General features: G+C 35.2%; 1 protein-coding gene across 1 annotated transcript in view; it reads right to left on the bottom strand.

Annotated features, from left to right (window-relative positions):
* Positions 1-23573, bottom strand: part of LOC121316409 (gamma-2-syntrophin-like) — a 150122-nt gene that overhangs the window by 27871 nt on the left and 98678 nt on the right. Inside the window, exons 9-11 of the mRNA XM_041251481.1 lie at positions 17563-17654; positions 14630-14757; positions 4208-4337 (exon numbers count right to left, since the gene is read on the bottom strand). Coding sequence (XP_041107415.1) covers positions 4208-4337; positions 14630-14757; positions 17563-17654 — 350 coding nt within the window. The remainder of the gene's footprint in view (positions 1-4207; positions 4338-14629; positions 14758-17562; positions 17655-23573) is intronic.

The following is a 23573-nucleotide window of genomic DNA, read 5'->3' as shown; positions in this document are numbered from 1 at the left end:
ACTTTGACTAGTCTTGGCCATAAAAGCGTGTAGCTCTTGCAAAATTGCCATTGGCCTCTTGGTAGCCTCTGATCAGTCTCCTTGTTGCTCGGTCGACGGCTTGATCTAGGCAGGGTCTTGGTGGTGCCATACGTCTTCCACTTCTTATTAATCGTCTTGACTGTGCTCAATCTGTGCCTTTCAACAACTTTGTCCCTGAGTTCTTTTGAAAGTGTCTTGGTGCTCATGGTTGAGTCTTTGCTTTGAAATGCACTACTCAGCAGAGGGAACCTACGGGAACTGCTGAATGTATCCTGAAATCATGTGAATCACTACCATTTAACACAGGTGGAGGCCACTTAACTTGGTGCGTGATTTTGAAGGCAATTGGTTACACCTGAGATAATTTAGGATTGCGATTACAAGGGGGAGTGGACACTTATCCAACCAAGCTATTTTAGCTTTAATTTTTAATTAATTTTCTACAAATTTCTAGAATATTTTTTTTCACTTGGAAATTGTGGGGTAGGATGTGTAGATAAATGAAAAATATTTTAATTCTAGGCAATAAGGCAACAAAAGGTGAACATTTTGAAACGGGGTGTATACTTTCTATAGGCACTGTGTGTGTGTGTATATATATATATATATATATATATATATATATATATATATAAATATATATATATAGAACTATATATCATGTATATATATATAAGATAGCAGGGAGGGGGTTAAAATCCTTCCCTGCTAAAAACCTTGTGAAAATGCACATTTGGGTGTTATGGGGTTTAATTGTGTAATTGTTTTATTGTTTAGTAATCCCCTGCACCTGGTGGTAATTGTAAATTAGAGCCAGGTGCAGGGTATTTAAGAGAGGCAGCTAGCCTGTTCCAGGCTGCTGCTGAGAGAAGAGCCCGACTGTGTGAGTGAGCAGTCGTATCGAGGTATTGTGTGAGGGTGTGTTTTTGAATGTTTGTGGCAGGTAAACGGTTTAGCCGTCCTGCGTGATAGTTAGGTTCCTGTTTATGTTTAGTGAGTGCTCCAAATAGGAGCTAGGTGTTTGTTTTGTGTGTATTTCATTTTTGTGTTTATTAAAAGTGCACGTGAAATCCTGTGTGTTGGGTCGTGATTCAGAAGGGAGAAGAACCCGTAAGAGCCTGTGTGGCGAACAAAAAGGTGACAATATATATTGTGACAATGGCGACAATATTGACTATTTTGACTTAATGTTTTGTTGTGTAACGGGATGACGGTCCGAGCTTACCACCACCCACAATCACATTATTCTCTCAAGAACATAGAGGTTAAACACAATCGTTAAACTATTATACTGTATACTCATTATTATTATCATTGTCATTACTATTCTCTCGTCCCTAACCATTACCAATTCACTGAGGAATCGTCCTAATCTAAATACAGCAGTAACCGTCATATAATATCAAATACACTTTGCTTAACAACATGCATGATAGATAATAAAGCACTGATTGCCAGTAGAATAACATTAACAATAATAATCACAATAACAGGTATTGAAGTATTACAGTGAGGGTCTCACCCTCGCATCAACGATCTTAATATTTGTGGATGAGAGCAGTATTTTTTAATGTGTGTGTAAATGCAAGCAGCTAAAGAAATGATCGGCATTTAATGTAATGGTTGGCATTCTGTAGCTAAGGCTATCGTTGAGTGCAAAATAAACAACGGGAGCTGACTATGCAAGCCGCCAGAATTATTGAGATTCACAATCCGGCAGTTTTTATATTTATTGCTTAGTTACTAAATAACAGGAAGAAAAGGTTATTATGACAAGCATAATTATGAATGCACTGCAGCTCGTATATTATGTTAAAGAAACAACCTGAACGTTAACCAGTCACATATTTTTTTATTTTTTTTTTTATTTAATATTTTTATAATTAAAGGTGTATGATGTTGAAATAATTACCATTCAATACCTTTTTGAACCACTGCCGTCTTGGCTAGCAGAGCATTCACCTTTCTATTTACCTTTTACGGTCATGAGAGTATGGGAGCGTCTACTGAGCGATGCAACCACACTGGCCATTGTAATATTCTCTTATTTTGTTGTTTAGAAAGGACACAATATTACTTGAACCAAAATGCTCTTTATTGCTACACACGCACATGTGTATCCACTCTCATCATACAGCTTACAACTACTGTATAGCCATGTGTCTTTACGACAGTGTCGTACATATTATAACACTACAGTCATGATAAGAAAAGGCCGGCCCTAGTCTGCTTTGTGTTCATGCATAAGTAAAGGCCCTGGGCTGCCTTTTCTTTTTTGGAGCATTCATATATGAGAAAATGTGGCCCTGGACTGCCTTACATCGTAAGTGTGAACGGGGTGTTAGATGTACACAGGTCTTGTTTGATTGCTTAGTTTAGCATGGCTGTGACTGTAGCTTTGATGAGGTCACACCAATGCTGAAAGCAACATGCTGGCAAATTCACTTTTAAAAAAGCCAGTGTTATTCACAGTTCTGTGCAATTTTATAGACGTCTGTAAAACTATACAACATTCAATGGTGGTTTGTGTTCTTAAAGTAATAAAACTTTATTTTAGTTAGTTTCATCTGACTGTTCATTGTAAATCGTCTTCAATCCATACAAATTCTAAAATGTCACCATGACAGAAGACTATAATTACATCTGTAAAACCCGGGTGTATGGAATCACCTCTGCACAATACTGCGGGGGACATGCTGTAGCTTTTATGCCTTTAACAGAAATTATACTTTTATGTAAATAAAATTAAATATATAATGCCAGCATAGCTTGTTCTTTACACACTGCAAGCCCATTAACATCCAATTACCAATAATACAGGCTAAATAAAGTTTTCTTGTGACAGCCTTATTTTTACATGCACAACAAATGATGCAACATGGGATTAAGAGGAGCTCATCAAACTTGTCTTTTTGTTTTGTGGTAAGCAACAGGGAACTGAAAGGAAGCAGAGTAGCATTCCCATGGTTAATTGGCTCCATAATAACCAGAACCATAATTTGCAAGCTTAATTGCTAATGTGAAACCCAATAAACCATTAAACAATAAATTAATAACCTGCTTTTTTCCGCTGGCATTGCTCTTTAACAAATATATTAATGCCATCATTAACTGGAGAGAATTAATGACAACCAGTTTATAACATGGTAATTAAAATCATGCTTTAACAAAAAAAAAAAAATATTATCTATATCTATATATATATATATATATTATATCTGTAGTATGACTATCAACTAAATGAACATAAAATCCATTGCATTTTGATTAATTGGATAGTTACGAAAGTAATTGAAGCATGTTTACATCATTATTTAATCAAACTATATTATATGCGCATATATATAGAGCGATAATACTCTAACAATTACACCAAGGATTTACATGTAACGACAGCACAGATTTTTAAAAAAGGGTTACGTGTGGCGGTGCGGTGGGTGTTCAGCTTCTGCATAGAATCCATTGCATTTTGAAGAACTGGTTGTGGATCATGAAGTATTTGAGAAGCATTTTTCAAGTTATTAAGTAAAAAGCACAGTTAGAATTCAGTGCGAGGGCAGACTTACATGAGAGGGAAGACTCACATTAAAAGGAAGAATTAAGTGACAGATTAAAAAAGGGTACGTGTGGGTGGGTGGGGGTTCTCTGACTTGTGTCAGGAACTCATTAACTGGCAATACAGTTTACCCTTCCTGAAATTACTTCACCAGTGTCACAGTGCAAGTGTCACAGACTACAACAAAATAACAGAAAGCTGGAAAAAGTGCTAGCACTTGTCAAAGCAAAAATCAACAGTTACTAGTTCAAAACAAATGCCGTATTTACAGTAGATCAGGTTGATTGAACTGAACAAAGCATCAGAATAATATAATATGACACAAATACATGAACACATTCAATGTCAAAGAAAAAAGCAGATTGTATTATTACAAGCAATACTGTAATTATATGAACACGATTAAGTTTCTTTATTCCAAACTGACAATAATATTAACTTTTACAATGATATGAAAAAAAAGAAACACTGACAGTCCTGAGCTACTGTTAAAAGGGCAATGTGTAGTTTAGTTATCACTTTAACACTCTTAAATAAGTACTAATAAACAACATTGTTTCACATCTACAGTACAACTTAAAATATAATGTAATGGGATGTAGACAGTTATAAAAATGTCACATGACCTACATTTTGAAGTGTTAGGTCACTGATGTTGGTTGATATTGTTCGAAGCCAGTCAGTGCTTTCTGGGGCTGTACAAAACTGAAGTATTCCAGTGCTCACTCCATCTAAGGCAAGAACTTCAAAACTGTTAGGCCTGCAGAGAGAGAGGGAGGAGGGGGGAGGGGTGGTAAGTCACTTCATTCACAGTCCCGCTTATTAAACTTTGGTATTGCTGACTCATTGCATGCCAACCTAATTAGTACACTCTTTACATTTTCTGCCGCTGGGTCTCTTGTTGGTAGTAGACAGCTGAAGTTGATGAAGCAAGCTCAAAAATACTGTGCCCACAGCATGAGATTGGTTTAAGATGTAAATTTGTATCACACTGTAGTTAACTAGGATTTGAGAGAATTATCCTTACATCACCATTCTGCTGTGTTTAACAAAAATATAATAGCTTATATAATGATTTTTATCAAAGACATTTCGATTGTTTAATTATAACAATTCGAGACATGAATTAGGTGTATGTTTAATACTTTTAAAATAAATAATGAAAACAAATGCACACAATGCATCATAGTCTTTATATGCAACTCCATAGGCCTACAGAATGCATTTTGTACCATACCATATTGTACATGGGAAGTGCCCAATTTCAATGCTGCCTCACTGTAGCAACCCTCTTACCAATCAGGGCACTGTGGAGCTGCAGACAACCTCATTTTTCAGTGTCAAGCCAATTGCCTGTCTTCACCAGCTGAACCTAAGCAATGGATGTCACCAAGTTACTGAACACTGGAAAGAAGGTAGCCAATCTTAGAAGACTCCATACTGCACAGTATTGTAAAATTACACTAGGAGATGTACTGTACACTAACAAATGTATTATTTTTGCCAAGCAATCCTTCAAGAAAAGAAAAATTAGTAAATAATGCAGTCTTGCTATTATTACAGAATTTGAAGAGATCCCTTAGGGTTCCTTGTGTAATTAAGAAGAAAATATAATATCTTACAATGATAGAACAGTGGGATAAATGTGCCACATAATATAACTCTGTTCAAATGTTATCACCTTAAATTGTTCAGTACTTAGCATTCTTTTCAAAAAGTATCTGTTTGCAAAAACTGTGAATCTTGAGGTGTGTAAAAAACAAGAATTATGACTATAAATTTAGAATGACATAATTTGTTCAGTGTCTACGAATATTTTAAATAAACTACATCCTATATAAAGCATTAGAAAAATAAAGCATTGCACATAGTGCACAGGGTACCATATTTAGGATAAGGATTGGCTTTGGGATTTAGATATTTAGCATTCCATTTTATTCAGCTTTGTAGTTTAAAGCAGGGTAATGGAATTAACCCTCCACTTTTGTATATGTGTAGAACTGGCTTCAAGATGATGTGGCGACATCAGCTGGATCTAAGCAGATTGATTTCCCCTCTAGCTATCTATCTCTATTTCTCACTTTCAGATACAGGAACATAAGCCTTTCAATTTCAGTACTGCCAGTTGCATTAAGTGCATCCACCCATCCATAACTCCGGAAAGAAAAAAGAAATTGGGTTCAGGCTATATCCCAATCTCCCAAATTCAGTTCAATTTAATTCACTTAATCAAAATCCATTATATATTCAGTACAAGAAATTGTAATACAGCATTACTATAGATTTTAGGAAATTTAACAATCTATGTGTGAACAGGATGGCTTTGCAGGGGTGACGTCAGACAAGAAATACAGACACCAAACAGTGAGGAATGGCAGTGAACCTGAGACGCTACGGTGTCCAGTATTTTATTAAATAATAATAACAAACAAAAGACTTGAACAAAATACACACAGAGAATAAAGGACATGTTGGCCAAAGTAAATAGACAGACAAACAAAGTGGACGGACAGAAAACAAGTACCGTGCTGGAGCTTCCAGCACAAAATAGCAATTGTTGGTAGAATCTCTCCTTTTCTCTCCCATTCTCCACTCGCGAACACACAACCCTGAGTGAGTGAAAACATGCAGCTTTTATACAGCTGTACCGAGACTCGACTGCTAATCAATCATTCAATTGGTGTCTCAGTACAACTGCACGTGAATAAATAAAAGTGCAATTCCCCGTTCTAACATATAATTTCACCTGCGCTTGAAGTGCTGTGCAATCCTCGTGCCTAAATACAAATATACATTTTAAACACTTGTGCTCGTAACCCATATTTATATCCTGTGTATCTTATATATAAACACCAACATTAACACACTACATACAACATAAAATACTTATAAACATAAAGGGGTGGGACACTCTGCCACACTATGTTTTAATTTTTTGTTTGTTTTCAATAAATTAAATTTCTGTATACATGTTTTTATTCTTTTTGGAAATGAGCATTTTTTTAATTAAAACTACTTGATAAAAACCATTAGGTCAAAGACCAAGAATTAACTCAAAATAATACTTGTAATGGAGACCTCTATAGATATACTGTATACCACATTCAACCACAAACATCCCCAGGCACTGAAGCCACCTAGCCTTTGCACCAGGTGTGGCCTGCAGTAGAATGGTCAAAAAACACTTGACTTTCTGGAATGAGGATCTCACACAATGGGCAGTTTGAGATGAAAGCTACTTAGAGACAGCAATAAAGGTCTTCTGCAATTCTAACACACTTTTAATATTAATCTTTTAATATTTTTCAGTGTAACGGGGGTGGGGGTGGGGTGGTTCATAAAGCGGATCAGTAGTCTTTTACTGAATATTCCACAAAATTTTGCAATGACTGTTATGATTTAAATCAGGAGCAACATAAAAAGACATTTAAATATAGCTTACAATCTTTATATGCATAGTTTAAATAATACCTATCACCTATTGATCAAATAATGATTAACACACATAAAACATAATTTTGTTAATAACATATTTTTTCTTAATGGTTAGTTATCTGAATTATATATATATATATATGTATTTTTTTTAATCCAGGTCTCTATCATACCCTTCTTGCAACTTGGTATTTATCTTCACAGATGAATTACTGGATGAACTTCCATCTAAATGCAAACTAATGTCCCCACATTCTCCTGGACCCATAAGAAGCTGGTAAGATTTTGTGCTTAATTATCAGTGGGAACTGTCCTCCTTTAGCCACATCTTATTGATCTTCATCACTGGCAAACAAGACATCAGGACAGCTGAGGTAGAAAGGTTACCTATGTACATCTCCAATTGTATAATCTGCACAACCAAAAGCAACAATAACAACTGATCTTGGTATTATTTCAGTGACACGTGTGTCTGTTTCTGTATGAGGGCTTAAAAACAAAATCAATAGCCTTATCAGTCCAATATTCGCTTCACAAATTAGTTACTGATAAAAAAGTGCTGTTGTTGTAAATGCTGGAATGTACTCAGATAAGTGTGTTTCAGTGTTTATTAACAATAAAACCAAAACAGATTAGTATCATGACGTAAAAGTAAAAATAAAGCAATAAGAAAAAATAATCAAGGAATTTCTGCAAGTTTATGACATTTCAGTCTGGGATTTCTCCACCTAGACTTATGGGACCCCTTGACATATAAGGGTCACTGACGCTTGATGCAGTGAACTAGGACTTCCAGCAAGCTCCTGCTCTCACCCTACACTACAACTTACACCACATTGTACCTTTTCCCCTTGCTACTGTACCTACCTTGCACATCCACATTCGAAATTGAGCTACAGCACAGTAGTTGCTCAAATTCTTTGTAGTGCAGACAAGATAACTCAATGGTACAATAAAACAGCTTACATTTGGTTTACTTAGAAATGTTGCCAAAGCAGTCTAATTTTTTACCATTTAACCTGTAAAAATGTAAGCGCTTTAGATACAAGCAGCTTCTGGACCACCACATAAAAAATTACGATCTTCCATCTGCAGTATCTGTTATGAAAAAGCACCCCCTACTGGTAGTGTGGCTGGAGTGCTTAAACTCCAATATCACCTCTTTTGGGGGAAACCAGGAAAGATGACATACACCAGAGATGTGGTATAGCACTGTATTATGCTCTTTTATTGAAGACATCCTGTCATTTCTCGCAGACGGGAGACAATTTATCATCATAGACGGGGTGGTTTTGCCGGACCAACATATCGCAGGCGACAAAATCGCCCTGTGTATGGTGGCCTTAAAGTTCACTAAAAGGTACTGATATTTCCTAAAAATATTCATCATAAATATATATTATATATATATATATATAATATATATATATATATATATATATATATATATATATATAAACAACAAGTATAAAATAACCAAAACATTAGGAATTGTGAATTATTTAAAAACCACATCCAAAGAGGTACAGAGTCATGCAATGGGTTCAGAATTTGTATTAATAATCCAATTTAATAAATATACTGTACTTGTATAAGCAGAAAACAGAACTCAGAATACTCTTATCCTTGATTAAGTATTAAGTATTAAGTATTTTTCTTGGTGCCCAACCAAAAAGAGCTGCATTCCAGTGTTCAATCAGTAATAATCTATGTATTATGTAACTCACAACTTTTTGAAATCTGTATTTAGAATAGCAACAGGCTGTACTGTGTGGGAAAGTCTAGGGTAGAGTAACCGAGGGGAGGTACGTTGGTCCCCGTATCACCAGAAGTCTGTATCCTATTTAGCTCTGCATGGGTAGATGAGATATATATATATGCACTGTATAAAACCTGCACCCCCATTTACATGAACTGTTTTTCAAATCAAGAGTTGCACAAGAACTTCAATCCGCCAGTCCTCCTTCTACCGTTCTCTCACTGGATGACAAAAATCACCCCTGGTGGCCTTCAGCTCTTAGTTTGCCAGATTTCAGCAAAGAGTTCATTCTCCAGACTGATGCCTCCCATATTGGTCTGGGGGTGGTCCTGTCCCAACAAGTTGACTGAGTAGAACACCCAAACATTTATATGAGCAAAAAATGGCTCAGAGGGAGATTAACTACTCCATCATTGAGAAGGAGTGTCTGGCCATCAAATGGGCCACTCACACCCTTCGATATTATTTGTTGAGGCATACATCTGCGCTTGTCACAGACCATGTCATTTAAAGTGGTTACATATGATGAAGAAAAATAACGCCAGGCCCTTCCATTACACAGTGAAACATTGTGTGGGTGGCACCAAAATGCAGATTTTTTAATTTTTTTTTCACAAGAGGGGGATACTTTAGGGGACTTAGAGTTGTCCGAGTATTCCTTCGGCATCACTCTGAGGGGTGAGATATGTGACAGAGAGCGAGGGTATTGGAGCTGTAAATCTCCCTCCCGACCATAAAAGGCACTGTGCAAGGTCGGTGGTATGCATCCCCTCAACTGGTGGACTCGGTGGTAGATGGAAACCGGAAGTTGGCCATCTTGGGGTAGCTGCAAGTGCTCTGAACAACTCCAATGCGATCATATATGGGTCAGGCAGCAATAGAATAAACCATAACGACGGGCTGATTTCAGGGAGGAGTTCGAGAGTACAAAGGGGACACAGTTGCGTGAGTACAGCCCCCCTTACATTGGTTATGAAATCTCAGCCGGAGCATTGTGGTTTTTGTTGTTTTGATAAGTGTTGTTTGTCTTGTAGAGGAGGATTAGGAGGCAGGCCTTGCACCAGAGAGCCAGCACCCCACCTAACGCACTACCTTCACCACAGCTCCCCCTCATACTTTCCCTCTATTCCTCCAGCTACACTGTCTCCCTGTCTATTATTGCTGCCTGTTCAAATTCCTTACCCTTGTGTATAAATTTCTCCATGGTCTTGCCCCACCTTATCTGGCTGCATTGATTACCTACTATATTCCCTCACGTTCCTTACGCTCCCAATCACCATTGTTCCTGTTTGTCCCAACCTCACTCTGTGCCCAATCCCGTTTCCGTTCCTTTTCCCTTCTTACTCCCCTTCATGGGAATAGACTCCCACTTACCATAAAACAGTCACCCACACTGCGTAGTTTCCGCTCCTCCCTCAAAATGTATCTCTTCTCCCTAGCCCATCCTGCTGCTATTTCTGGCCCCTGACCTCCTGTTATGACCCTGCTTCCCTGACCCTGACCTAACCTCTGACCCTGTGCTTCCCTTAAGCAACTACTCTGTCTCCCCACCCTAGCCCAATAAACTTACACTCTTTTTCATCCATTTTTCCTTGATTGTACTGTTTTGTTTAAACTTGCAAAGCACCTTGGTTAAAGGCGCTATAAAAATGTAACTAACTAAATAAATAACAGCACAGCACAGGCAGGCACATGGTCCTGCATCAGAAAAGCATAGTTTTTGTGCACAAGGATTGTGGTTACCGGAGTGTGGGACTTGAAACCCATTTCGCCTTACCTTATACCACTGTTGGTATAGGGTTGGAGTATTATTGTTTTTTTTCATTGTTGGAATTATTATTTAAAGAAAAGAGTGAAATGAAGAAATGGTGTTTTGCCCTACAAAACCTTGTCTGGACAGTGTCCTTTTTATCCATAGTCACCTCCAGACACTCAGCTATGGCTGGGCACTTTCGATAACTTACCATTTTTTTCACAATTATAATGTGTTTTTGCTTGAGATATCACTTCTTTTTTCACATAGCACACACATTAAGGGAATAACAAAATTGTTCAACCTATATTGAGGCAATGTATTGCCGTTTGGATAGGGTAAATGTAAATAGTAGCCTAGTCTGTTGAAAGGGTTAAGATGTGAAACTGTGTAGCGTAGCGGTTATGCAGTTGAAGTGAAAGTATGACTAGTTAGGGTTCAAATCCTGCCTTTATATATATATATATATATATATATATATATATATATATATATATATATATATATATATATGACTGTTGACAACAGAAGAACAGTGTCCACAAGAGTTTTCTTTTTCAAATAAACCCTTGACAACCTGGATGCGAGAAAACACTGTAGCGTGTGCTTAATATTTACAATAATAAAAGAAAAAAAACAAAAACAAAACCTAACTTGATCTTGGGTCCTATCTAAACAGATGTATCTGCAATAAATGACCTCGTCTCCAAAACCATATCACAATCCAAGCCATTGTCCAAATATCTTTTCCAATAGTTCGTTGTCCAATACTCGCAGTAATCACAATAATCCTTCCACTCGCTCTCTCACTCTTCTTATCTCCAACCAAACTCCTACCATCACCATCCTCGAACTACACACACAACTTTTAGACATAACTAATTACATTACTGAACAAATACAAACAATTAATTTAAACTGGATTCCATCCCGACTCCAGTAACCCCTGAAGGATCCTAATGCCCCCTTGTACTGTCTCTGCACTACAATAAGTATTTGTTTTTAAAAAAGTATGGATGTTACATATCAACTACATTGTTATGCATAAACAAATTACATTTAATTTTTGTTTTAAGTTTGCAATATAAACCCTGCTTCCAATGCAGACATCCTAGCTTTCACACCACAAGGTGTGCCCTTCCATTTTACAACATTTGCAGGTAGTACAGCAGAAAGTTACAGTTTAACAAGTAACGAGACACACACAATTCTGTAAATAGTGTATTATCCTGATTGTATTGAAACCTTTCATCTGATTTTGCAAACTATCATAATAAGCTTGATCCATTCATTTAGTATATTGTAACATTTTCATGTTTAGGAAGTAGTACTCAGGGAGCTGTGCTGAATTCTCAAAATGTTTGTTTTATTTGAAACTACAGAGATTTCCTGTCAGGGGCCGGAATTCACGGCACCAAAATTTTTTGGTCTTGGCACTTTCACTGCATATTCTCTCTGGTCACAGCTTACACGCTCACTCAGTCACACCCACAGTTTCTCATTCAAGTTCAGTGCAGGACTGTCTCCAGTCCCCAGACTCATGCACCCCTTTATATAACCTACCGTCATTTCCTGCCACTGTCCGGCTCATCAACCAGTCACATCCATGCTCTGCAACCCCTGAAAACAGCAATACACATTCTCCACACTCATTCACTCACTCCCCTTTCCCATGCTAATTAACGGGGTGACCCGTTCCCCTTACAATACATGTAACATAAAAGACAGATGAGACAAACTAAACAGACAACAAGTCCTGCAACAAAGCAATTGACTGTTTTTAATTTTAAAGTAAAAATATATGAAAGCACGATAACCTTTATGTAAAAAAATCTTTGTTTCATACAGTATTAAATGGCAGTGTTTATATCTGATAGTGAAAAAGAAATAAATAAATATTAAGATAGATAAAGAAAGAAATGTCTGTATTGATTTATGTATTAATTTATTTCAATATTAATGTTTTATTTATTTATGTACTTTTACCAAATATATAGGCTATCCTTCAGCATAGCTAATTTTCAGAAATCAATGTTCCTTTTTGTCCAGTGGGGACCGCAAATAGTGTTACTCTCATCAACCAGCATCTAGAGGAGGGGCCGTACTTCCTTGTGCCAATAGGGATCAGAATGAGTGTTACAGTGACAGGAAACCACAATTTTTCAGAGATCAAGATTAGAATTTCAGAACGATGAGATGACTCGAAAAAAAATCTCCAAAATGTAAAAAAATAAGTATCCTGAGAATTGTAAGCTGGCTGACTTCATCTTTTAAAATATTGGTTATTTTCTAAAGTAATCGTGTAGCACTGATAGTAACACAACATGCTTGCAAATTGAAGATTATAGTTTCACCATCTTCAAATCCCACATGTGCTAGACCTTTTTTATATTTATATTATATAAAATAATATAAAATGTTTCACTTTAAAACAGAAATAATAGATGTCACAGTAAGTATGTTCCCTAGTATATTTCCATTTTGACAAAACAAGTTAATTGTCATTAAACTTGGATGTCCTGTAACATACATATGCATGGACAGGGTTGGGCAAAATATTCAGAAATGTATTTTCAATACAACACACTCAGAAAACAATGTATCAAAATACAAATTACTTTGGAATCACTGTATTTTCAATACAAAATACAATTGTATTTTAAATTACAAAATACATTTAATAAACAAAACAGATTATTTTTTTGTAAATATAGTTCATCCCCCCAAAAAATCGATATTTTAGATAATAAGGCCTGAACCTGAATATTTTGGAATGCTTTTGGATGGTTGTTATAAATGTAACCCTCAAATTTACTCTTTAGGAAATATGTGGGGGTTTTAGCATTTTGATAAAGGACTCTTCAGAGACAATTACTGTTCCAAGCACCTTTATGTTTTTGCTGTCAAGATGCAGTTTTAAAATAAATAACAATTTTCAATACCAGAAAGTTTTAGAACTTTTTTTTTTTTTTTGAGGGGGGGGGGGGAGTAATTCTATAGCAAGCAAAAACCTTTGAATATTCAAACAGTATTTATTGAATGTCTAACATTAGTGTAGTTTTCAGTACACACTGTTGTAATAGACTGATGTGTGGCACTGTATAGGAGAAGGAAATTTTACAATACTTTGGCAACTTATTTCTCTTACTGTATGACAGGTAATGATTTTTTTTTTTTTTACATTTCACCTAACAGTGTTGGGAACTACAACTTAAAAGTGAAATTGTGCTTTTGGCTGATTTGCTGCGCCAATACCCTGAAAACACGTAAACTATCCTTGCTGTATAGAGTGTCTGTGGCAGTTCTCTCTGATAACTTGGCATTACGTAACGTCAGGCTTTATATTTTGTTGATCTTTTCTGTTATTGTATTTGTGAATCTTCAGCAACTCATATAAGAGCAATTTCAAAGTTGTCTTTAAAAAAGGACCTGTGTTACCTAATTCGGGTCATAAACCATAGAGGTTGGGGAGGTAGAGGACTGAGTTGCAGGTTTATATAGGTTTATATACTAATCCAGGCACCCCCATGATCTCTCCCCTGAATCGCAGCTTATGATTATAAAAAAAAGGGATAGCTGTGGAAATACCCTATAAATCCCATACATTTATGTAGTTTTCCTCCATCCAAACTTATTTAAATCAGCCGGATTAACTACTTTGACTCCCAATTTACTTAAAACCCAATTGAATTACCTCCTGCACTGATTAAATTATAGATGAATTGCAATAGCTATTTTTGGTCATTGCATTATTTAACTACTTAGATGGGTTGAAATTTATCTAAAATACGGTCTTTGCTGTGCAGTTTCCGTCACTGTCTTGGACTTAATTAAAAACGGATCAGTCTACACGTTTGTATGAAATATGATTTTACATCCAGCCATATATATTACAAAGCATTCAATCATAGCATTGTATATTTGGTATCTTAGTGGACTCAAAGGAAGGAACCTCAAAATGTCAGTGGCATGTTCGTGCATAGATATTGCGTTTATCAACCTCTTATCTTTAATGAAAAAATCCAGACAGAACTAACACCTGTTTCATAAACAATAATGGTGATGCAACGATTTACACCCCCCCCCCCCTTTCTGGATTACAAACCTTAATTTATCTGTTCCAGCTTTGTATCTTGAGACACGAGCCATCAACAAAGGGACCGATAAGGTGTCGAGCCAGCGTTTCTCATACTTTGGTTCATTAGTTGTGGGTGAGGAAGGTGATGATGGTGCCTGCACAGAATAAATGAGAGACATTGAGCACATGCAGCGCAATGAACAAGGAGTGGTGTCTGGGATAATTTATCAAGCTAAATATTTCCATTAGAGCTGTTTCCAGAACTTAAACAGATGTTTTAAGGTCTCTGCACAAATTATTAAATGGGGAGTGCAATCAAGCATTTGCATTTTAATAGGGGCAACAGTGAGTCCTATTCTTTTAACATGTTGATGCATTAATTCCATTTAGATATGTATTAATCTGTTCTAGACTTTTGTTGGTTTCCTTAACAGCATTCTAAAAAAGTGCAATGTGTACCTGTATTTAATTAAACAAAAAGCAGTTTCCAAATATACAACTCTTTATATAAAGCTTTCTGAACGTGAACTAAAATAGTACATGTATTACTATACTTTTTTTTTTTTGTTTTTGATAATTTGTTTTGATTTATTTTGTCATGAGATGCACTGAAGACACACAGAGTTAGATTCAAACAAAAATAACAAAGAAATAACAGAGAAGCAATGTGGTTTAACAAGTTTGTAAAATGCTACATTTTGAAAATCGCAAATTGGGAATGTGAATTGATGTTCACACAGCCCTACCTGTATTCAAAAACACACATTTTGAAAGTTTATTTTCAATGTCCCCTTTGAACAAGGACATAAATCAAAGTGCTGCGTAAGTCAGCAATATATGGTAAGTAAACACAATTGGGCAAATGAGGAAGCCTTATGAAAATGTCATTGTAACCATGCTGCTTCCAAAAGCAGATGAATACAAAATATATGTTGGCAACGGAACCTTCCTATTTGGTACTGTAGTTTACCACCAGAATAGCCAGGTTAGCATCCAGTTCTTTTGGATTGTGTGCTGCTATAAAATATGTCCCCAGTCTTACTTCATAAGTACAAAGTAGGCCAATATTCCAAACATGGGACCTGAGGGAAAAGATGCAGCCATTCAACTGCTCTAATAATCAACAATGCCAAGAGTAAGAGTCTCTTATTTGTTTATTTTTGAAACTTGAAAGTGCAGTGCAGTCTCCTCAAAGATCAAATTTAGTGCAAGAATTATTAGAACCCCAAAGCCAACAAAATATATGCAAAGCTTCTCATTTCAAGAATGCACTACACAATGGTGATTCTTTTTTTGAGAAAATAGTTACAAGCCAAGGAAAACCAAATACGTAACACATAGTACCGTGACCAAACTATATTCTGTTATGTTCTAATGTATTTTATTTATGTTTATTTTCATTGTTGAAAAACAGGAAAAATAGAAATCCATATTATTTTTTCAACATGTTAGTGTACTCTACCACATTTCTTACATATTCTTTGCAAAACAAATTTGTTGTGAATCTTTATCTGTTCTCGGCTTTACTATGATACAGGGTTAGAAACTAACAAAATTGTGGTACTGTCAAGGAAATTCATGGTTAAATTCATTTTTATATAAGCATTTCTCAGATATTTAATTCTGTTGTGTGTATTGACATGCTATGGGGATTGGGTTGTTAACACCTATTCAAGAACATTATTAACCAGATCTACTTCAAAGATGATTATGTAAGGCACAGTCCACAAACTGTGTTTGAAGATAGACTTCCAAAATGCTATCTGATTGTCTGGACTCCTAAGGTGTCATAAAACTTACCAAGGGAAGCTATAGTGATGATGCAGTTGTACCATTATTGTGTTAAAAGTTAGTTAAATGCTTTAAGAATCATTTTTAATTACATAACTTGTGGACACAAGTTTAATAGTTATTTTTAGTAAGTTTTCCAATAAATCTGAATGGTTTGTTGTGTTTAAAATGAATATTATAAACTAATCGCTATTTTTAAAATATTATCCTTTGATTGTATTATGATGTGTTTTGTATGCTTGTAATTGTAATTTTGTATAGAGAATGAAACTGAAATTTGTTTGCTTCTCCAATGAATGCAACTAAAGTTATACTGAATAGGAGGTTTAAATGATAAATGTAAAATCCTTTGATAACAAAATAGGTGGATATATTCAATTTCTAACACATGCTTTTTGTGTGACACGCAACTATCAAATACTGTGAACCAATAGAAGGACCAACAAGGATTTGTTTACAGTACAAGGGAACGCCTATACATTGTGTTATTTAAACTCAAAACAAGGATTTTCTTTTCTTCTCTCTGGACTCTCTGGATGCTCTGGGCTCTTTGGATTCACTCGCTGGATTCGCTCTTTTCTCAATCTCATCGCTCTCAGCTCATCGAACTCTGAAGTTCTTCAACGAAGACGCAATGGCATAATCTTCAAAAGTGTCCCAGACAATGGGCTTCCCCCTGACTGACGAAAGCTTTTGCCTACAGACTTCACAGAGATACTGCACTGTGCTGAAACTAACTTCTACAGAGAAGACGACTGTGTTAAGGAGACTTTGTTTTAAACATCACACCAACAGAATAGGTATATATAGTGTGTTTACAAGTAACGGGTGAGCGTGAGTTTCTAACCCTACTGTAATGCATTTTTGGTATGGTGGCTGCATAAATGTACTTCACCTGGAACACAAAGAAATTCACATCATCACAATAAGGATCTTATTATGGTCATTATATTTGAATGTTCTTAAATCCTTGGTTATAACTTGATAAAAACACCTTACATATCACACTGAATATTTATATTAATACTGTCAGCGAAACCTAATTTTAGAACCACAGAGTAATCAGTTAGCAATGACTTTAGTGTCTTGAGATGTACACTGCATAGAGACCCAGAAATAAAGAAGAAATATTGTGACAGTAACATCTAATTTCTGAAAATGAAGCTTACTGTGTTTGTGGAATTTCCATTTAGATGTACACCGCTGTCAAAAAGTGGGGAGGATCTTCCACTGCTGTGATCACTTGATGGTCCTGGAGAACCTGAACAGCATTAAAGGAAATTGAAACAATATACCTGTACTCTGTTCTTTGGTTTTTATGACAATATCTTATTTTTATTGCATATTATATTGCTGTTATCAAGAACACTTGGTTATATCCCCACATTCTGTTAACAAATAACAAAGTAGTCAACAGCTACCGTACAGTATTTACTGTACAACATTACTTACATGGGTAGCACCAATAGTATTTTCAATGCATGTATCCAAGATTGTGAAAACAGATTAGTAATTAAACAAAGTTGTATAACTTTTTTTTACAAGACATCTCACAAATCCTAACGGTGTTCTCACATGAAGATTTGTCTTATTGACCCTACTGAAAAAATGCTACTAAACAGAAATGCTACTAAACATAGTAACAAGTGCACATTTTGGACAGTGTCAGTTAAGGATAGTATGTGTATTTACTGAACATTTTACATCTCGTTAATCATTTCGTCACTGCTCTGAAAAGATGCATGGTGCCTGAAATTATAGCACATTGCCCTGCGAGACGTTTTATGAGAAATATGTTATATGTTTACATAATCTATTATGGATTATCCATCATTGGCTCAGATATTTTATTTAGTAGTTAGATGCTCTTGTTTCTATAAAATAATAAAACAAATCTTACAACATTCCTAATTTCAAAGACAGTACCAGGATGGTTTCTTGATGAGGAAGGTATTTTAAGGAATATGGTTTGAATTTTAAAAAATGGAGGTTTTGTTTATAATTTTCTAGGTTATTTATCCTTTCTCTGTAAACTGGAACCCTGCCAAGTGTTTACAGAATTATAGACCAAGGTTGGAAATAGGTTATATTTTGCATCTCTGATGCTATAGTAAATACATTGATTTTAGGCTGCCATAAATTAGTCATAGCTATTGATTGTCCCCTGATATTATTATAAATACTGGTAAGCCAAAGCAGAAGTGCTTACACTAAAAATAATAGTGCATTTACTTTTTTGTGCAGTGTGACAGTATCACGTGACACTTAGCATAGTTTAAACTACTTTTTTAATTAAAAATAATTTTATCAAAACTGAAAAAAAAAATTGGTGTGTTTTGTTGTTCTCTCATTTTCCCATTTCAGAGAAACCCTCCTTCTTGTTGGATTACCTTAACGAATTATGCATGTATTTTCAATTTACATGCCAGAAATTCAATTCCAGCCATCAAAGTGCAACTTGAAATAATACAGCCTTTTTCTTTTTTTCTTTTTTCTTTTTTTTTTTTTTTTAAACTGCAGAAATCAAGATTTACCTGCTCACAGTAATAAAAATAACCTGTCAGTCAATGGCTGCTACCAGTGGAGGAGAACAATGCCGGCTTTTTTTCTAAAATGACTAGCAAAGATATCAGTTCCTAGAATCATGTTTGTATAAACATTTGCAAATGGTTTACTCAGGCAGTGCATTTTCAAGATCCTGATTACAATCAAGGATAAATACAGACAAAATAAAATATAAAAGATAATGGCTAGTCTATATAATACCTACGTCAGTCAAAGTGACAGTTATAATAATACAGTATATATGTTGCAGTTCATGTGTAAAACCGGTAAATCTATAGATTAACCGGTAAAGGTGTAGATTTACCAGCTCAGCAGTCAAAGTATAAAATAATTAAGGAGATGGTAGTAAATGATCTATTTTACTTACATCCACGATCACTGTCTGGCAGCAACAATTCACAATACAAAATAATGTTTTGCCAGCAATGTTTGAGCTCAGAGCTGGTAAATCTACACGTTTACGTTTTACACATGAACCATAACATCTATAAGAAATAATGTACACCCAACTGTGGCTTGGCTTTAATTCTACCTAGGGTTTCTGGGGACATATACTGCAGATGATTTATGAATGACACCAGAAACCCGACATAGAATTATAGATTTACATGTATAATTTTGGTGCATATGCATGCAATAAGCCCCATTGTGCGGTACCATATCATGCGGTACCATATGAAGTCGAGTGCCTCCAACCCCCGAGAAGTCTATAGATTCAATGTATACAGACACCCTGATGGGCCTTATTGCATTTATAATCCAGGTCAAACAGTGGATTAAAAAAAAAAAAAAAAAACATATATATTTTTTTTTTTAATTAAATATCCTTGTGCCAATAAAGTAGTCCCATGTATAACTTTGAACTACACAAAGTTAAACTGGGTAAAATTTAATTGAAACATACAAAAGCACGTAAATCTTTATTTTTTATATTGTGTACATTGCCATTGAAAAGATACACCAGGGGGCAGAGTTTAGACGACGCAGAGTTTTTTTTTTTTCCTCTCCGTGCAAGACATTGTTTGAGCAGAACAGATGGGAGGAATAAAAATAAATTCAACCCTGTCTAGAATTTTAATAATTTTTTTAAGGTCTGAGTCAGAGAGGGGTGGATAATGTGCAAACGTGTCTTTTTGTGGTTTTCTGTAACATTTACAAACCGCTAAAAAGACATTATTTGAAGTGAGGAGTGTGGATATTAATAGATTGCCCAGTTTTGTTTTCATTTAGACAGCGGTTTATTCCATCTCGGAGAATAAGGTAGCTTGAAATGTTATATTCTTCACCATGGGCATTTCTTACATTTCCATAGAAATCCCTGAGTATTATATAAAGATTTTCTTAAGATTTCTGTTTTGCTGTCTTTCATTTTTGTTGTCTTCCAGTTCATGTAATGGTAATGCAGGTAACTGGTCACTCAGTTTTATAGTTACTGTACATCTGTAACTGTAAACAATATGGCCACCACAACTTTAAACTCTGTGAGGCAGTGCAGTGATTTCAAATATGTGAAAAGATTCCAACTGTCCGTGTTGGATATGTAACCAGTATAAAGTGCACAATTTATCCTACACCAAAGATCCTGATCCAGTGCCATGGTTTCACTACAGCCACTATTGTTTAGTGTACGAATATGTAGTCTTATATTAGAATGTGCGCCAATCCTGAGTAAATGCATTAATGGACTCTAGAGGGGTAGGCTGCATTATTTTCTTTCTGTGTTAGTTATTTTATATGAATATTTTGCTGGAATGTAGTTAAATAATACTCTTGAATATAATACAATGTGTATTGGTACAAAATTGCGACTGCGTTTGTGAAATGAAGTATTTAGATTACATTAATTTGTTTTAAAAAGATGGCAATTCCGAAATGTTTCAGAAGTTTTTTTTGACTCCATAGGGGATGAGTGATGAACCGAGCCATCTTTTGATTATTTTCTTTCATTTTCTATTATACAGGTATGTTGTCTCTCTATATTTTAATTTAAAAATGTATTTTGTTTCCGTGTTGGTTTAAAATTTGATTTATTTCGGAAATGTCGTGAATTTGTGTTTTCTTTTAAATCGATTTAATGTCATTAATTTCAGTAATGTGTATGTTATGTATTACCCTGGGTTAATGCTTTAATGGGCTAGATGGTAGATGAATTGTGAACCAAGCCAGCTTTTGATTATTTTCTATAATTTTCTGTTATACAGAGGTCAATAATCATTCAGTAACATCAACACAACACAACGCAAATATAAGATAGCTGGAGTGTGAGTGGAGGCAGTGAGAGAGAGAGACGCAGGTTTCAGTTCTTACTAGACAAGGAAAGATACACACGCAGAGATCGGTTACAGATGGATAAGGACAGCTGGAACCTTGCTTGACCAATCATATTGCTTGTTTCACATTCCATTGCCAGACCTAGATTATAATATTTGTTATAGAACATGGGGACAGACAGTCATTCTTTAGTTTTGCTATTGACTTGTTTGGTTGTGTTCCTGTTCTGGAGTTTCTTTTGAAAAATTGATGTTATCATCTTATCATCAACAGGGTGGATGTCCAATCTCATTATACACCGGCATTGTGCCACCACTATGTATAATAAAACTGTAACACGCAGCAGTTTATATGAAAATTATAGTTCAACATGTATTATGATAAAAATACACATTGATAAAAAATGCAAGTGAAATGCAGTTCTATGCATTAGTATGTTGAATCCCAGAAACAATATCATTGCCAACTATTACTGCTGCTTTGTGGAAGTCTGCTTTTCCTTGATGCTCTTTCAGTTTTATAACTGCTGAAACCTTGATTTTTTAAAGGACCTGTGTATAACCTGTCAAGTTTCTCTGCATTTTTTACTGTTTTTCTACTAAAACGCATGCAATATTTACAGTAGGCTCTGTCAGATTCTGCAAAGACAAATTATGTTTTTTCTTTTGTTTATTTCTTTAAATATATATTTATAGTATATATATATATATATATAATATAGGATATATATATATATATATATATATATATATATATATATATATATATATATATATATAAAATAAAACATTTTACAGCTATTTTTCTTCACCTAACATCTTGTCTCATTATGGCTACTGGAACTGCTGCAGCAGGGGGATCCTGGTTTCATACCCTGATGGGGTTTTTTTTTGGGAGGACAACATTCTTTCACTGACAAATAAATACATAAATGAATTAATACATAAACACATTGCCATGGGACTTACAGTCTATTTTATTTTAAAGTAATACAATATTGTACAGATAATCTTATATACACCCACTCCTCCTTGCCCCTTGCTATACTTCGGATTCAGCTATCTCGCGGTCCTGGAGTTGGCTCCCCCATTTTACTGCGTATGCCCTAGCTGCAATATACATAGGCACTTATAATTGCTGTTCGTTTTATGTTGTACTGCACATCACAAACAACAATATACAAAACAATTAAAAACAACACATTCATATTGTACTGTTATCATATACACATGTATTGCACAATAACACAAAGCAAATTAAATATCTACTTGCTGAAGCGTTTTTTATTTTAGCCAACAAGGTTTTCATGTGTGACAGCAATGCACCAGCAAAAGCCACAAGGCAGTGATGTCAGCTCTCTAGCAACAAGCTTCCTATGTTGTTGTTGGGAATTGATTATTTCAATGCAGCAGGTTTGTGCATTTGAGAAAGGAGAGGAAGACTCATGAAATTAATTGGAGACTGAAGTTGATGAGAAGCAATTACCCTCCGCTGTACGAATTAAAATGCTGCTTTTTATATGAAAAATGAGAAAAAGCAGGTAGCATGGAGGATTTATTCTTGACCCTGACACCCCCAATAAAACGAGGGAGTGGTTGTATAGTATTTGTTAGCCTATTTGTTTTTCTATGGTTCTCTTGTTGTATCATGGTCCTCGATATATAGCGGATTTATATTGGAGCTCGACACCCGCGATATATTGAGTGGGTGGTGTATTAGCATTTCATTTGTATCATTATAAGCATATTTGTCCAATACATAACTATTATCGCTTCTGTTCAAATCTAGTAAAAAGAAAAAAGTTAATTTAATACAGCTTTAAATCTAAAAAATATGTATATATCGTAAATGACAAACTAGGTTTGCAACACTAAAATCGAAAGAAAAATATCATATTTTTTTGCCAGGTAGTTTGTCTTGAAATGCTTCTAAATTTTTTTTTTTTCAAAACATCTGAACAAGCACATGCTTGACCACAAAGTAGACTCAGAAATAATTGCAATTTTTAATACCTTAACGATTACAGTGTTTTTTTTTTTGTTTTGTTTTGTTTTGTTTTTTTTACTTTACAAGATTGCTGCATTTAAATGTCAAGAAAGCATTACCACTTAATTGTTAATTTACAAAAAAATGTAAATAATACCTTAAGTTTAAAAGATTAGTCTGCGCCTTGCCCGAGGCTCTCTTGGCAGCCCGTTTTAGGTTTTTCTGTCACCAATAGAAGATCAGCTTTTACCACAGCTAGCCAATCCGAAATGGTGGGGATGGGATGTAAACACTTTTTAAAATGTTTGTGTTTAGGTGCTCAGTTTTCAGAAACTTATGTAGCTCTGTAGAAATATAC

The sequence above is a fragment of the Polyodon spathula genome, chromosome 5 (genome assembly GCF_017654505.1).
Source record: "Polyodon spathula isolate WHYD16114869_AA chromosome 5, ASM1765450v1, whole genome shotgun sequence".
Taxonomy (NCBI): domain Eukaryota; kingdom Metazoa; phylum Chordata; class Actinopteri; order Acipenseriformes; family Polyodontidae; genus Polyodon; species Polyodon spathula.
Note: the sequence above shows the minus strand (reverse complement) of the source record. Positions and strands in the feature narration are given on the sequence as shown.